At 49.1% G+C, this 17,533-nt stretch overlaps 1 protein-coding gene across 1 annotated transcript in view; it reads right to left on the bottom strand.

The window, feature by feature from the left end:
- Positions 1–306: 306 nt before the first annotated feature.
- DOK1 (docking protein 1) overlaps positions 307–17,533 on the bottom strand; it is a 465,372-nt gene continuing 448,145 nt past the window's right edge. Inside the window, exon 5 of the mRNA XM_069632520.1 lies at positions 307–2,558. Within this exon, the coding sequence (XP_069488621.1) occupies positions 1,275–2,558 (1,284 nt within the window). The 3' untranslated portion in view covers positions 307–1,274. The remainder of the gene's footprint in view (positions 2,559–17,533) is intronic.

Genomic DNA, 17,533 nt, shown 5'->3' on the forward strand with positions numbered 1-17,533 from the left:
AGGTTACGCTTTCATTTCTCGGTGGTGTATGAGAAGTGTGTCTGTGATCTCTTGGAGTTTTAGAGAGGTTTGTCACGGATATCCTTTGGATGTGAGAGCTGGTCGTTTCTGTGCTGTGCGTGATAGCTGGTTATTTATGTGCTGTGCGTGATATCTGGTTATTTCTGTGCTGTGCTTGATAGCTGCCTGACATTTTCCATTGGGAGGTGAAGTGTCTGTCCCTCATGTCTTCTTGAGAGGCCAGAGTCTGGCTCATCCTGTTACAAACATGTACTTTTACCATGTGAAATAAATAGACACATTAGCTATTGTTTAAAAAATATGTATTGTTAAAAAGTTTTTAGTAGATAAAGGGCGCAGAACCACAGCAGTAACAATCAGTACTGGGTTGCAGCTAAGGCACTAAGGCACTGGACATCACATTTAGAAGGGGCACCAGAACCAGTTCCCAGTTGCTGGCAGCACACAGGTGAAGTCTCATAGCCATCACATCGCCATGGGCCTCTAAACAGAATGGGGCTTTCCAGGAGGCGTGCTCCTCTCCTTCCACACGTGTGTCATCTGGCTGCAGTAGGCGGCGTTTTACTCTAGGTGGGAGCACAGCCACACACCAAGCACATTCCTTGCGGGTTTACAGCGCCTGGTGACAGCCATATGAGCTATACAACAGCTAACACATCATATCCTATGAGCCATGCTGACCAGAGGTACGATTGCAATCATTGCCCTAGTATCAGAGAGTATTGGAGCAGTCCTTCTATGACTATTAAAACAATTGTAGGTTTTGTAATAGGCAGAAGACACAGTACAACAGGCCAGCCTGTAGATGCCCAGAGTATCCATCTGACCCACTGGCTGTTGGCAACCGAGTTGAGCGAGAAGAAGCAATTCAGCCGACCGAGGCAGTGGCATGTTGGATCCAGCCTGTTCCCCCTCTCCTCTAAATACACAGTGCAGGCCTCCCCTGCAGCCATGAGGGGAATGGCAATGGGAGCACAGGGAGATTAACAAAGGCAGAGGAGATTTCTGGAGGAGGGTAGTCATAAGGAGTGCTGGTTGGATAGATGGGTACGCCATTGGATATCTCATGTCCTTGAGTGTAGTTTCTCGGACACTCGGTGCCCATGTTTTATTTGTTTACCCTCAGCGATTACCCCCTATAGACATCTGTACATTTCCTGTGCTTGCCTGTGGGTTTTGCCTCCCCAATTCCCTTGTATATATGTTCTCTGTAGACATCTTTATATTCCTAACAGGGGGTGCTTGTCTGCGAGCTATAGATCCCCAAGGTCCTCATATATACTAGTGATCCTTTGCTCTGGCACAGAGGGTTCTGGACTCATTTCTCGAGCATTGTCGTAGGGAGGTGATGACGCCATCACACCTCTACCAGCCTTGATCACGCGGCTGTAGATGGCATCGCAGGTGGTACTGCTGTTATTGCTATTGTTGAAGTTATACAAACCCAGTACAGATTTGCCAGCTAAGCCATCTCGTGGCGGCATGCCAAGCTCTCTGGGCCGTTCTGCCAGCTTGGCCAGTTGGGGCTTTGGGGCAGGTACTGGTTTTGGACCCCTGGGCTTGCTCTTAGGCTTATTGTTCAGTGGTTGGGTCATGGGTACAGAGTAATCATCGGTTTTAGGGTGATAGGGGTACTCGTAGCCAATCTTGTCATTGATTGCCTGTGTCTTCCAGGCTTCTTGTGACAGGCTGGCCTCATCGTAGATGCCCAGTGGGGCTGTAGGAGTGGGGGCTGGAGGCCGACTTCTGCCCTCTGGCTCGTCATAAATATGGTCTGGCTTTGGGAGCCTTCCTTTGCAGATGACTGGTGGGTTCAGCATATCAAAGTCAACCTGTTCATAGAGATCTGCATATAATGGGCCTGGCATCGCTTCTGCAGACACAGGATTAGGCCTTAGCAGACCGGCACCTTTAATGGCACTGCCAGCCACGCTATCTACAGGGTCCGAGTACAGGTTTTCCGAATTCGTCTTAAAGAAACTCATAGAGTCCTTGGGCTCTGAATAAACAGAGGTCGGGTCCTCCAAGCTCCCCAGCAGACACTTGGGCGCCTTGTGAATGGGAGACCGAGGTGGAGTGCCCATGGACACCGGCTTGGCTGGCGGTACTGGGGGATCTGGAAGAACCCGCAACTTGAGCATCTTTGCAGCATCCCGCTCCTCAAGGCTCTTCAACTTGCCCTCCTTCCGCACAAATAAGGCCTCGGTGGAGCCCATTTTATTGGGTGGACGGGTTCTAGTGGCAGCATCTTCGGGGGCAGTCGTATCAACACTGGATGGGTCCACGGGTAGTTCAGCTGCTGGCAAGGGAACACTGCCTAGAGAAAGGGAGTCTGCAATATCATTCCGAATCTGCATAAGCGCAGGGCAGTCAGATTCCAGGGACGGGCAGCTCTGGCGGTTTTCATCTACCTGCGCCTTCTGCTCCTTGATGGAAGATTCAACGATCAGGAAGATATCATTCCCTTGCTTGGTCTCAAAGGTGAAGTTCCCCGGGCCCGAATCACAGCGCCTGCCGGCTTCAAAGGAGAACATGACCTGTGGGAATAGTGACAGAAAACAGACTGTTAGAAACATATATAGCCTCCCAATAGCCCTCCTACCCTAGAGGAGCCCGTTTATCTTAACAGCATCGGACACAAGAAGTTGCTTTGGCCCTTCACATTAACAGACGCCAAAACATGGCACATCTTATTGTGGTAATACTTCATAAGTACACCAATGCCCCACCTTCTTTCATTACCCACATAATGAAAACAAACAAATGAGCAGCGTCACTGAACCCGGTGCACACTCCTATAATGATTTTTCACACAATGGTCAACATTATCAGAACGTAAGCATGAACTAAATTGTCTTCCTTTTTTCAACGGTTTAATAAATGACAAAAATTTGAGTTAAAACATATTTACAGGACATTCATCAATTCAAAAAATAGTATCTACGCATGATACATTGGTGTTCACCCAAAATAATTAGCTTGGATCAAGACATATATATATATATATATATACCCTTCAATCAGTGAGGGATAACATTGAGACAAATGAAAGATTCAACAAGGTGTAGTTAATTACACAGCTTTTACAGTGTGTGTGTGTGTTCGACACTGGGAAAAGTAGTCGACAAGACTGTGTTTCGGCCATTTCTAGCTACACTGTGTAGCTGCGAATTGGTAGGCCTTCATCAGGACGAGAACAGAATTTGTAGTGGGAAGGTCTTGTTTGCTCTGTCGAGAAATGGACAGAGGTATGTGTGTTAGAAGTGTGTGCTAGGTTCCAGGGAAAATTTCGATTATTTCAAAAAAGCAGTTAATGCATTAAATGCTTTTTGGAAATAATCTATCAAAATTTGAAACTGGCACTGACTCTCCTGCGCTGGCCGTGATCCAGCAAAGAACAAACAGACATATCTTACCGACACACTAGGGAAGAACTTCGACCAGGGAACACCAACATTGGCAAACAATGATTGATTCAAATGCTGTGCGCGTAAAGAAGGTGGGCCAAAGAGAGGTTTTCAATGCTTCCCTTGCAAAAGTTCACCCCATAGGAAAATAGCAGACACTGATTTGTGCATATTGTCATCTGAAACGCACAACCAAAGGAAGGGGGAGGAATGCCTGAAGAAGGGAATTGCGGGCATAAAAGACACAGAGGGTTGAGAGAGAGTGGAAAGTGTTTGGGGAAGGTCAGAAGGTGTGAGGTGGATTATGAGAACAAGAGAAGGACGGGAGTGGAGAGGAGTGCCAAAGAGTCTGTAGAGAATTTGGAGGAAGGTGAAGGTGATGTATTGTGTGAGAGAGAATGGTAGATAGATTGTTACTGTGATTGTGAGAGTGAGTCGTAGCAAGGAAGGGTGTAGAGGGTTAGTGTGAGTGTAAAGTGAGAGGGTTAATTAGACAGAAATAGTGGGAGAGAGACAGTGTGAGGGGGTGAGAGGAAAGGAACTGTAGAGGGGGAGTTTAGAGGTAAAAGGAAGTAGTCGGTGGAGGAGGGAGATGAAAAAGATCAATTGGAGAGGAGTACAAGAAGGCCAGAGGGATAGACAAGGAAAGAGGTGGGAGGAGAGAATGAGAGAAGAGGGATGAGAGACAGAGGAATGGGAGTAGAATAGGAGGAGAGAGATGATGGGCACGGTTAGAGAGAAGGAGGAGAGGAGCGGGAGGGAGCAGGAATGGAGAGGGGAGTCGTGAGTAGGGATGCAAGTTCAAGGAAAGGAGCGAAAGGGAGTAAGAGGAGAAACACTGGTGTACAGGCGCGTTATAAATGCCATATCATAATAGTCAGTATCTGAGAAAATACAGGCACCACTCAAAACCCTACCACATCATTTATGTTGGTACACACAAAATAGGTTTCCCTTGGAAAGCCATGGACCTTATCATTTAGATAAGGGCTTGGCCTTTAGGCCCTGCAGAAGCATTGAGGCTAGTTTAGACAGTAGGGGTTACCGAGCTATAGAATCAACACTATCCTTGGAGGTTTGGCTGGAGGCAGAACACTGGAGGTTCAGGGCCAGCCAGAAACACCCCTTCAAATCCACCTACAGTCTCAGGAAATTCAAAGTATTGACAATAAAGGCCCTTGGACCATCTGTTGGGCACATGAGATTATTAAGATCATCTGTGACAAAGGGCAGACTGTGAGGAGGCTTGCATATGGAAAAACAGTATAGTGGGCTTTACACAGTTACCTCTTAACCACCACAGGTCTAGGTCTGGTTACCCCCAGCGTGGGCCCAAACCTCAGTGTCGGAAGACCACCACAGTGTAACTGGTGGAGGGCATATAACTGCTTGCTTAGGTATATAGAGACAGTGTAAGGAGTCTGGGGTGATCATGTAAGGAAATGTGAGAAGTCTGGCACAAAAGGCTATTCTAGGAGCTTGGGGTGTGCATGTACATGCAGGGATGATATGGAGAGCTTTGAGAAAATGGGCAAACTATCATAGGAGCTTGTGGTGTGTGTGCAGGGATGGTATGCCAAGCTTTGAGAACATGGGCAAACTCCCTTAGGAGGTTGGGGTGTGCATGCAGAGACCGTATGGAGAGGTTTGAGAACATGGGCAAACTATTTTAGGAGCTTGGGGTGTGCATGCAGGGATGGTATGCCAAGCTTTGAGAACATGGGAAAACTATTTTAGGAGCTTGGAGTGTGCATGCAGGGATGGTATGGAGAGCTATGAGAACATGGGCAAACTATCTTAGTAGCTTGTGGTGTGCTTGCAGGGATGGTATGGTGAGCTTTGAGAACATGAGCAAACTATCTTACGAGCTTGGGGTGTGCATGCAGGGACAGTATGGAGCGCTTTTTGAAAATGGGCAAACTATTTTAGGAGCTTGGGGTTTCCATGAAGGGATGAAAAGGAGAGCTTTAAGAACATGGGCAAACTATCTTAGAAGCTTGTGTGCATGCAGGGATGGTATTGTGAGCTTTGAGAACATTGTTAAACTATCTTAGGAGCTTGGGGTGTGCATGCATGGATGGTATGGAGAGCTTTGAGAACACACGCAAACTATTTTAGGAGCTTTGATTGTGCATGCTGGGATGGTATGGAGGGCTTTGAGAACACAGGCAAACTATTTTAGGAGCTTGGGGTGTGCATGCAGGGATGGTATGGAGAGCTTCGAGAACGTGGCAAACTATCTTACGAGCTTGGGGTGTGCATGCAGGGACGGTATGGAGAGCTTTGAGAAAGTGGAAAACTATCTTATGATCTTGGGGTGTGCATGCGGGGACGGTATGGAGAGCTTTGAGAATATGGGCAAACTATGTCAGGAGCTGAGAGAGTGTATGCAGGGACGTATGGAGAGCTTTGAGAACATGAGTAAACTATCTTTGGAGCTTGGGGTGTGCATGCAGGGATGATATGGCGAGCTTTGAGAACATGAGTAAACTATCTTAGGAGTTTGGGGTGTGCATGCAGGGATGCTATGGAGAGCTTGGAGAACATGGGCAAACTATCGTAGGAGTTTGGGGTGTGCATGCAGGGACAACAAGGAGAGCTTGGAGAGAACATGGGCAAACTATCTTAGGAGCTTGTGGAGTACATGGAGGGATGGTATGGAGAACTTTGAGAACATGGGCAAACTATCTTAGGAGCTTGTGGTGTGCATGTGCATGCAGGGACGGTATGGAGAGACTTGAGAACATGGGCAAACCATCTTAGAAGCTTGGGGTGTGTTGCAGGGATGGTATGCCAAGCTTTGAGAACATGGGCAAACTCCCTTAGGAGCTTGGGGTGTGCATGCAGGGATCGTATGGAGAGGTTTGAGAACATGGGCAAACTATTTTAGGAGCTTGGGGTGTGCATGCAGGAATGGTATGCCAAGCTTTGAGAACATGGGAAAACTATTTTAGGAGCTTGGGGTGTGCATGCAGGGATGGTATAGAGAGCTTTGAGAACATGGGCAAACTCTCTTAGGAGCTTGGGGTGTGCTTGCAGGGACGGTATGGAGAGCTTTGAGAACATGGGCAAACTACCTTAGGAGCTTGTGGTGTGCATGCAGGGATGGTCTGGCGAGCTTTGCGAACATGGGCAAACTCTCTTAGGAGCTTGTGGTGTGTTTGCCGGGATGGTATGGAGAGCTTTCAGAACATGGGCAAACTATCTTCGAAGCTTGTGGTGTGCATGCAGGTACGGTATGGAGAGACTTGATAACATGGGCAAACCATCTTACGAGCTTGTGGTGTGCATGCCGGGACAGTATGGAGAGCTTTGAGAACATGGGCAAACTATCTTAGAAGCTTGTGGTGTGCATGCAGGGACGGTATGGAGAGCCTTGAGAACATGGGCAAACTATTTTAGGAGTTTGGTGTGTGCATGCAGGCATGGTATAGAGAGCTTTGAGAACATGCATAAACTATCTTAGGAGCTTGTGGTGTGCATGCAGGGACGGTATGGAGAGCTTTGAGAACATGGGTAAACTATCTTAGGAGCTTGTGGTGTGCATGTGCATGCAGGGATGGTATGGAGAGACTTGAGAACATAGGTAAACTATCTTAGGATCTTGGGGTGTGCATGCAGGCATGGTATGGAGAGCTTTGAGAACATGGGAAAACTATCTTAGGAGCATGGGGTGTGCATGCAGGGATGGTATGGAGAGACTTGAGAACATGGGCAAACTATCTTAGGAGCTTGTGTGCATGCTGGGATGGTATGGTGAGCTCTGAGAACATGGGCAAGCTATTTTAGGAGCTTGGTGTGTGCATGCAGGGATGATATGGCAAGCTTTGAGAACATGGGCAAAGTATCTGAGGAGCTTGTGTGCATGCAGGGATGATATGCCAAGCTTTGAGAACATGGGCAAACTATTTTAGGAGCTTGGGGCGTGCATGCAGGGATGATATGGCGAGCTTTGAAAACATGGGCAAACGATCCTAGGAGCTTAGGTGTGCAGGCAGGGACGGTACAGAGAGCTTTGACAACCTGGGAAAACTATTTTAGGAGCTTGGGGTGTGCATGCAGGGACGGTATGGGGAGCTTCGAGAAGATGGGAAAACTATGTTAGGAGCTTGGGGTGTGCATGCAGGGATGGTATGGGGAGCTTCGAGAACATGGGAAAACTATATTAGGAGCTTGGGGTGTGCATGCAGGGAGGGGATGGAGAGCTTTGAGAACATGGGCAAACTATTTTAGGAGCTTGTGGTGTGCATGTGCATGCTGGGATGGTATGGAGGGCTTTGAGAACACAGGCAAACTATTTTAGGAGCTTGGGGTGTGCATGCAGGGACGGTATGGCGAGCTTTGAGAACATGGGCAAACTATTATAGGAGCTTGGGGTGGGCATGCAGGGACGGTATGGCGAGCTTTGAGAATGTGGCCAACTATCTTATGAGCTTGGGGTGTGCATGCAGGGACGGTATGGAGAGCTTTGAGAATATGGGCAAACTATGTCAGGAGCTGAGAGAGTGTATGCAGGGACGGTATGGAGAGACTTGAGAACATGGGCAAACTATCTTAGGAGCTTGTGGTGTGCATGCAGGGATGATTTGGCGAGCTTTGAGAACATGGGCAAACTATCTTAGGAGCTTGGGGTGTGCATGCAGGGATGCTATGGAGAGGTTTGAGAACATAGACAAACTATCGTAGAAGCTTGGGGTGTGCATGCAGGGATGATATGGCAAGCTTTGAGATCACGGGTAAACTATTTTAGGAGTTTGGGGTGTGCATGCAGGGACAACAAGGAGAGCTTGGAGAACATGGGCAAACTATTTTAGGAGCTTGGGGTGTGCATGCAGGGATGGTATGGAGAGCTTTGAGAACATGAGCAAACTATCGTAGGAGCTTGTGGTGTGCATGCATGGATGGTATAGAGAGCTATGAGAACATGGGCAAACTCTCTTAGGAGCTTGGGGTGTACTTGCAGGGACGGTATGGAGAGATTTGAGAACATGGGTAAATTATCTTCGGAGCTTGGGGTGTGCATGTCCATGCAGGGATGGTATGGAGAGCCTTGAGAATCTGGGCAAACTACCTTAGGAGCTTGGGGTGGGCATCCAGGGATGGTATGCCAAGCTTTGAGAACATGGGCAAACTATCTTAGGAGCTTGTGATGTGCATGCAGGGATGGTATGGAGAGACTTGAGAACATGGGCAAACTATCTTAGGCGCTTGGGGTGTGAATGCCGGGACGGTATGGAGAGCTTTGAGAACATGGGCAAACTCTCTTAGGAGCTTGTGGTGTGCTTGCTGGGATGGTATGGAGAGCTTTGAGAACATGGGCAAACTATCTTAGGAGCTTGTGGTGTGCATGCAGGGATGGTCTGGCGAGCTTTGCGAACATGGGCAAACTATCTTAGAAGCTTGTGGTGTGAATGCAGGGACGGTATGGAGAGCCTTGAGAACATGGGCAAACTATTTTAGGAGTTTTGCGTGTGCATGCAGGGATGGTATGGAGACACTTGAGAACATGGGTAAACTATCTTAGGAGCTTGTGGTGTGCATGCAGGCATGGTATGGAGAGCTTTGAGAACATGGGCAAACTATCTTAGGAGCATGGGGTGTGCATGCAGGGATGGTATGGAGAGACTTGAGAACATGGGCAAACTATCTTAGGAGCTTGTGTGCATGCAGGGATGGTATGGTGAGCTCTGAGAACATGGGCAAGCTATTTTAGGAGTTTGGGGTGTGCATGCAGGGATGATATGGCGAGCTTTGAGAACATGGGCAAAGTATCTGAGGAGCTTGTGTGCATGCAGGGATGGTATGGAGAGCTCTGAGAACGTGGGCAAGCTATTTTAGGAGTTTGGGGTGTGCATGCAGGGATGATATGGCGAGCTTTGAGAACATGGGCAAACTATCTTAGGAGCTTGGGGCATGCCTACAGGGATGATATGGCGAGCTTTGAAAACATGGGCAAACGATCCTAGGAGCTTGAGGTGTGCATGCCCGGACGGTATAGAGAGCTTTGACAACATGGGAAAACTATCTTAGGAGCTTGGGTGTGCATGCAGGGATGGTATGGAGAGCTATGAGAACATGGGCAAAATATTTTAGGAGCTTGGGGTGTGCTTGTAGGGACGGTATGGGGAGCTTCGAGAACATGGAGAAACTATATTAGGAGCTTGGGCAGTGCATGCAGGGAGGCGATGGAGAGCTTTGAGAACATGGGAAAATTATCTTACGAGCTTGGGGTGTGCATGACAAGGCAGCCTGAGGCGCTTGAGATAAAAAGACAAGCATTGTGAAAAGCGTGGGTTGTGGTTGGACAGACAGGAGGTGATTTGTGAATGTGGCAGGCAGTATGAAGAGTTTGAGCTGCGAATGGGCAGATCACGTGTGTAGGCATTGTGAGGAAGCATGGAATCATTTTGACACATGGGAAGAGAGCATGAGGAGCTTTATGCTGATAGCTAATGTGTGGAATTGTGTGCACATGGTTAGGCAGTGTGAGGAGGCAGTGTGCATCGGCAGACAGTGAGAGGTACATGAATCGATAGTTTGAGTAGCTAGGACTGTGCATGTGCAGACGGCACCAGATGCTTTGAGCACATGGCCTTTGGACTTGAACCTCAAATTTGGAAGCTACTGAAAAATGTTCTTTTGCACAATCGCTCTGTACCTGAAGATCTAGCAGGACAAACCTGTATCCGGTAATATTGTCCCCATACATATGGTCGCTGGCAAAAGGTCGTGGCGACATTATATATGGTGAGCATATATATGGGGTCAAGGGGAGCGGGTGTTGTGGGGGCGACCCCCGCTTGTAATAATGTCCCTGCAAAGAATAGCCATTTTTTAGTTACTTTTTTGCTAGGCAACATTTTTGCCGGGGACATTATTACATGGAACCGACAAACCTGCTGTCTTTTGTTAGTGACTGGAAAAGTACAAATGACTCACTTTCAGTAAGATCCTTTTGGGTGGATAGTAACAGTTTGCTCCGGAATGTTTTCCAGTAGCCACCATGTGGTGCCATGTGGCTCAGAGTCTGTCTCAAAATGACTCCTAAGTCACGGGGTCACCCATATACCAGGCGCCATTCCTCTCTGTTCCTTTTTCTCACGGACATCAAAAACCAAATGACTTTTCAAAGTGCATCCTTAGTGTCGCTGCTTAATGACAGGTCGCCCACCTCATGCCGTTTAAAAGACTGTGCCTACCCATCCCTGAAACCTTTGCTACATGAGCATAAGAGGCGAGGAGTCCATGCTCCCTATTTGGATTTGATCCCCAGCCGTTTTTATAGAACTATTTTTAAGGGATTTCGCTGGAACTTAGTATTAACAAAGGAAGTGAGGCTGAGGAAGGGGGACTCCCAGGGAGGAGGGATGAGGAAGGGGATTTCCAGGGAGGCGGCAGTATGTTGGTGTTGTGAGGCCGAGGATATAATGGAAACCACAAGGCACTTGGCATTGGAGTGTCGAGCCCTGGACGCACAAATATCGACTTATTTTAAGAAATTGGTCTTTTGCAATGACTGATATGGCAAAGATCATTTATGGAAAAGCCTTGATGTGGCTGTTTTTATAAGCTCTTTGCACTTAAGCACTATTTAATTCCATTTTAGAAGACTATGGGCCTCATTACAAGGTTGCCGGTCCGGATACAACAGTACCGGTAAGCTTACCCGTTGTATCCGGACCGTGCTCGCGGGTGCCTTTCATTCCGCCTGGTCTGACCTGGCGGAATGAAAGGCACCCGCGAGCGCAGCATGTCTGTAGCACCGGCACGGTAATGAACCGTGCCGGTGCTACAGGCATCCCCATTCCCATTTAGCCCTATGGGGCTGCAATGGGAATGGGGATGTACCGGCTCCGGCACCCGCGAAAGGGCAATTACCGGCTCTGGCGGGGCCGGAATACCCTGGTAATTGCCCATTTACCGGTAAGGCTACCTCCAACCTTGTAATGAGGCCCTATATTTTTAAATTATATTTTTTCTTTCAAACTCCCCTAGAATCTGGACTCGGGGAAACTTTTTTTTAGTAGATATCTTAAAATAATGTTAATATGAAATCCTCTTGTTTTTCTCGGATGAAATGTACATGTCCTTTAAATGTAGGGATTGAGAAGGTAGTTTTATCGTTTCTCTGACCTGTCTTTTATGGTGTCATTTTGTAAATTTGGATTAAATGTATTGTAAAGGTTTTTTAGAGCCATACATAATAAAAATTAAAAAAAGACCAAGAAACAAAGGAGTGCGTGTTCTGTCCGGCAGTGCATGCCAAGACAGTGCGCTAGTGCATGGGCAAATAGTTACTGCATTCTAGCATGGCCCGGATGCACCAGCCCTGGGCAGCCAATTCTGGATAAATTTAAATGAAGCACCGATCCCTGGAGAAGCAGAGGGATGAAAGGAAGAAAAGGAAAGACAGACACTCTAGAAGTGATCCGTGGTTTTATCAGATACACTTTTGTTCCTCTTGGGAGAAACACAGAGTTTTAACAACATACTGATTCAAAGACCGTTGTCATTGGAACTGGAGGTGTGCTGTCCTTCTAAGGGGATGTTGATGCCACTAGTCCCGAGACATCAGCGCCTCAGTCATTGGCGCATGCTTTCTGGATGCCATCTCCCCCAGCTTCTGCGCTATCGAGCCGTATCAAAAACATGTATTAGAATTCATGCCTGATGAGGATGATGGCTCGAGGTACTTAAGCTAGGACAGCCAGACACATTTAAAGGTTTTCTTACATTTTCGACATGGATAATAAGGGTGCGGCAGGGCCACTCTGGTTCCGCAAGGGTTCCTCCTAAAGAGAGTCTGAGCTCCCAGCGCAGCTTCAATTTGACCAAACTCAGAAGAAGCTTTACTACAAACAATGGCTCCGGTCATTGGCTCTTTGCCCGCTGTGATAAGGTGGGCAATTGTCATCCTAGGGCTAGTCGCTCCTTCTGCAGGAATCATGACAAACACACTAGAGCACTGATATTAGTGCAGGAGTGTGCCTGTTTATTCCTACCCTAAGGACTGCTTCTTTTGGTCAGGTCAGAAGAGGCATCGCTCCCTAGAGGACACTGAGATGGCATGCAACCTCTTTCTTATGTTTCTCCACCGACCTAAAGGCGTTATTTCAGAACTTTTGCAAATACCTGCATTTTATAGAGCAAAGGCTGGATACGGAGTACGGCATGGCTTTTCCTCCCCCAGAGAGTGGCTAGAATCAGACTACAGTAGCTCTCATCCAACCGAACGGCTGGGCTTTTCCTCCCCCAGAGAGTGGCTAGAATCCAGACGACAGTAGCTCTCATCCAACCGAACGGCTGGGCTTTTCCTCCCCTAGAGAGTGGCTAGAATACAGACGACAGTAGCTCTCATCCAACCGAACGGCTGGGCTTTTCCTCCCCTAGAGAGTGGCTAGAATCCAGACTACAGTAGCTCTCATCCAACCGAACGGCTGGGCTTTTCCTCCCCTAGAGAGTGGCTAGAATCCAGACTACAGTAGCTCTCATCCAACCGAACGGCTGGGCTTTTCCTCCCCCAGAGAGTGGCTAGAATCAGACTACAGTAGCTCTCATCCAACCGAACGGCTGGGCTTTTCCTCCCCCAGAGAGTGGCTAGAATCCAGACGACAGTAGCTCTCATCCAACCGAACGGCTGGGCTTTTCCTCCCCCAGAGAGTGGCTAGAATACAGACGACAGTAGCTCTCATCCAACCGAACGGCTGGGCTTTTCCTCCCCTAGAGAGTGGCTAGAATCCAGACGACAGTAGCTCTCATCCAACCGAACGGCTGGGCTTTTCCTCCCCCAGAGAGTGGCTAGAATCCAGACTACAGTAGCTCTCATCCAACCGAACGGCTGGGCTTTTCCTCCCCCAGAGAGTGGCTAGAATCCAGACTACAGTAGCTCTCATCCAACCGAACGGCTGGGCTTTTCCTCCCCCAGAGAGTGGCTAGAATCCAGACGACAGTAGCTCTCATCCAACCGAACGGCATGGCTTTTCCTCCCCCAGAGAGTGGCTAGAATACAGAAGACAGTAGCTCTCATCCAACCGAACGGCATGGCTTTTCCTCCCCTAGAGAGTGGCTAGAATCCAGACGACAGTAGCTCTCATCCAACCGAACGGCTGGGCTTTTCCTCCCCTAGAGAGTGGCTCGAATCCAGACGACAGTAGCTCTCATCCAACCGAACGGCTGGGCTTTTCCTCCCCCAGAGAGTGGCTAGAATCCAGACGACAGTAGCTCTCATCCAACCGAACGGCTGGGCTTTTCCTCCCCCAGAGAGTGGCTAGAATCCAGACGACAGTAGCTCTCATCCAACCGAACGGCTGGGCTTTTCCTCCCCTAGAGAGTGGCTAGAATCCAGACTACAGTAGCTCTCATCCAACCGAACGGCTGGGCTTTTCCTCCCCCAGAGAGTGGCTAGAATCCAGACTACAGTAGCTCTCATCCAACCGAACGGCTGGGCTTTTCCTCCCCCAGAGAGTGGCTAGAATCCAGACTACAGTAGCTCTCATCCAACCGAACGGCTGGGCTTTTCCTCCCCCAGAGAGTGGCTAGAATCCAGACGACAGTAGCTCTCATCCAACCGAACGGCATGGCTTTTCCTCCCCCAGAGAGTGGCTAGAATACAGACGACAGTAGCTCTCATCCAACCGAACGGCATGGCTTTTCCTCCCCCAGAGAGTGGCTAGAATCCAGACGACAGTAGCTCTCATCCAACCGAACGGCTGGGCTTTTCCTCCCCTAGAGAGTGGCTCGAATCCAGACTACAGTAGCTCTCATCCAACCGAACGGCTGGGCTTTTCCTCCCCCAGTGAGTGGCTAGAATCCAGACGACAGTAGCTCTCATCCAACCGAACGGCTGGGCTTTTCCTCCCCTAGAGAGTGGCTAGAATACAGACGACAGTAGCTCTCATCCAACCGAACGGCTGGGCTTTTCCTCCCCTAGAGAGTGGCTAGAATCCAGACTACAGTAGCTCTCATCCAACCGAACGGCTGGGCTTTTCCTCCCCTAGAAAGTGGCTAGAATCCAGACTACAGTAGCTCTCATCCAACCGAACGGCTGGGCGTTTCTGAGGAGGTTAGGGTTCATGGTGTCCTGCATCATCATAGTCCCAGAGATTAGACTGCAGATGTACTGAACAAGGAGGCCCCTGTGGATCCAGTTTTCCAGTGTGAACAAGGACATAAAGGGACATTATCCCAGTCCTCCCACAAGCCAGCAAGGACCTGTTTTGGTGGCAATCCATGACCAAGGTTCAGGGGAGCCATTACTGACAGGCGTGGCCGACAGCCACCATGGTCATGGATGCATGTGGTCAAGGACCGGCAGCTCATCTACAGATCTTTTGGTGATTGTCTCGTGGAAAGTTCTAGAGAGGTCCCTCAACATCAACTTATTGAAACCCAGGGCAGCTTGTCTCGTGTTAAGAGTGGCACCGGGCACCCAGGTAGGTTTTGGGTGGCTGTGCTGATGGAAGGTGACAGATAAGCACCCACAGCAGGAAGCTCAACAAGAAAGAAGAATAGGTAACAGTAGCTGTGAACAAAAAAGGGGCAGGGAAGGTACAAACAAACTGGATTCCCTCTTGGGGTGTATGCAGAAATGGGAAAGAGTGTTCCACGGACCTTTGGAAACTCCAGCCTTCTGCATAGATTGCTATTACAGGAGCCGACTTTGTCTGCTCATGGCAGGGAACAACAGCTGTGGGTGTCTGTACAGAAACAGTATAACTGAAATGGATAACCTAAGGGGAGGACAGAAGACTCAAGGAAGGGAAGGACAGGGATCAAGAACAGGGATTGCAAACAAGGAAGAGAGCAAGGGTGCAGTAACCAGGAAACAGGGGGGCTGCAAACAAGGAAGCAGGGCTGGAGTAACGGATGGCACAAGGTGCAGGCACACTGTTGAGGACTGCAGAGGACTGTAGTAGGCTGCAAGGCAGGGAGTCCAGAGGAGCAGGACAGCGAGGCAGGGAGCCCAGAAGAGCAGGACAGAGAGCTGTAGTAGGCTGCAGACAGAGAGCCCAGAGGAGCAGGGCAGCAAGGAGCGAGCCCAGAGGAGCAGGGCAGCGAGGCAGGGAGCCCAGAAGAGCAGGACAGAGAGCTGTAGTAGGCTGCAGACAGAGAGCCCAGAGGAGCAGGGCAGCAAGGAGCGAGCCCAGAGGAGCAGGGCAGCGAGGCAGGGAGCCCAGAGGACCAGGGCCGCAGGCAGAGGAGTGTAGCAGGCTGCAAGGCAGGGAGCCCAGAGGAGCAGGGCAGCAAGGCAGGGAGCTCAGCGGACCAGGGCTGCAGGCACAGGCTGCAAGGCAGGGAGGCCAGCGGAGCAGGGCAGCAAGGCAGGAAGCCCAGAGGACCAGGGCTGCAGGCAGAGGAGTGTGGCAGGCTACAAGGCAGGGTGCCCAGAGGAGCAGGGCAGCGAGGCAGGAAGCCCAGAGGACCAGGGCTGCAGGCAGAGGCGTGTAGCAGGCTGCAAGGCAGGGAGCCCAGAGGAGCAGGGCAGCGAGACACTGGATCAGAAGCAGGATAATGCAACAGGAACAGCATACAATTCGTGGCTTAAGGCAAAAAACTGCTGGGAGAACTCTAAATGCAAGAGACTAAGCTCCTGCAGGCAGCTGCTTAAATACAGCCCTGCCCCGTACTTAGGCAGGCTAATTGGCAGCACCTGGAGCAGCAACCCTGAAGGTAATTTGCCTCCTCCCTCTCTGGTCCTGAGAAGGTGGAAGCAGCACTGTTCGCTAGGGCTTCTGGGGATTGTGGTTCCAATACTGATGAATGGGAATAGCCAGGAATTGATAACTGTAGCAATGTGCATTATGGTACATGTAGTTAGCTGAATTAAATAAGAAAGTACCAAAGTTGTGCAAATGGAAATTAAGGACCAAAGTGTGAATAGGGGTTGTTCAAAGAGTATTATGAAGATAAATGAGTTCCAAATAGTCCATGATGGTTGCCAATGTGTGCGCCAGTGGCACAGGCATGACATCTTGCCATCATCAGTACCTCATGGACAACACCACTGCTGTGTACCACATCCACAGGATCCGTGGTATGGAGGTTGCCCATGCTCTGCAGGTAGGACATGCTCCTGTGGTTTTGGGTGATGAGAACGAAGTGACAGAGGCACTCTTTACCAGCAGTCTGAACACTCCGGCGGACATGCTGAGTTGGCCCATGGTCATTGTGCACGAGATGACCCGGGATATTGTGGTGCAGACTCCTGTCCATGTGCGGGCTTCCCCAGAATGACCATTTCATAAACAATTGAACAGGAAGTACAAGATCTTCTGCTCCAAGGAATTCCCAGGTGGGAACTCTGTCAGCGATTCACTGACGATTCCTTGGGAGTTCAACTTAGTTTACATGATCCCTCAATTCCTGCAGATTCCTTTGCTGCTGAGGAAGCTGAAGCAGAGGGGTACAACAAGAATCTTGATTGCTCCAGACTGTGCTTTACCCCTGATGTCTGGATGCTGAGGCTAAATCAGTGGCCAATGAGAGGTTGAGATGGGGTACAAGGATTGGGATCCTTCTGAAGAGGCTGCTGGTATGATGCTCTCCCCGAAGCGGCAATCAACCATGTCCATCTTTGGATGCTGTTGGCACATGTTCATGAAATGGCATGATCCACGGGCATGGTTTTGGCATTTTGTTATCTTTGGCCACATCAGGTCATAATATTGTCACGGTCAAAGGGTACCTGGCCACCCTCTCCATTTCCAAGTGGACACCTGACCATGGTTCTTATTTCTTGGTTTGCATGGTCTTATAGTTTCTAAAAGTGCTATATCCATCTTCATTCTGTCCTGGAATCTTTCATGATGGCTCCATTTGAGTCCAACTATGCATGCCCCTTGTGTCTCCTGTCTTTTAAAGTCACATTTCTGGTGGCTATCACACTTGAATGTTCTGTTTCTACCCGATATCTGGAGTTGTTGATTGAAAAGGTCACATCAAGATCTAAGCCTTCAGTCTACCCAAAGTGGTATCCGAATGTCATCTCGAACAGAAAATCCACCTTCCGGATGTTTTCCAACCCCGTCATCCTTCTTAAACAGAATTAAGGTTCCAAAGATTCGATCCAAGAATAGCATATCAAATGTACCTCTTCAGGATGAAAT

Source organism: Ambystoma mexicanum, chromosome 6q (genome assembly GCF_040938575.1).
Source record: "Ambystoma mexicanum isolate Mex_15411 chromosome 6q, UKY_AmexF1_1, whole genome shotgun sequence".
Lineage (NCBI taxonomy): Eukaryota > Metazoa > Chordata > Amphibia > Caudata > Ambystomatidae > Ambystoma > Ambystoma mexicanum.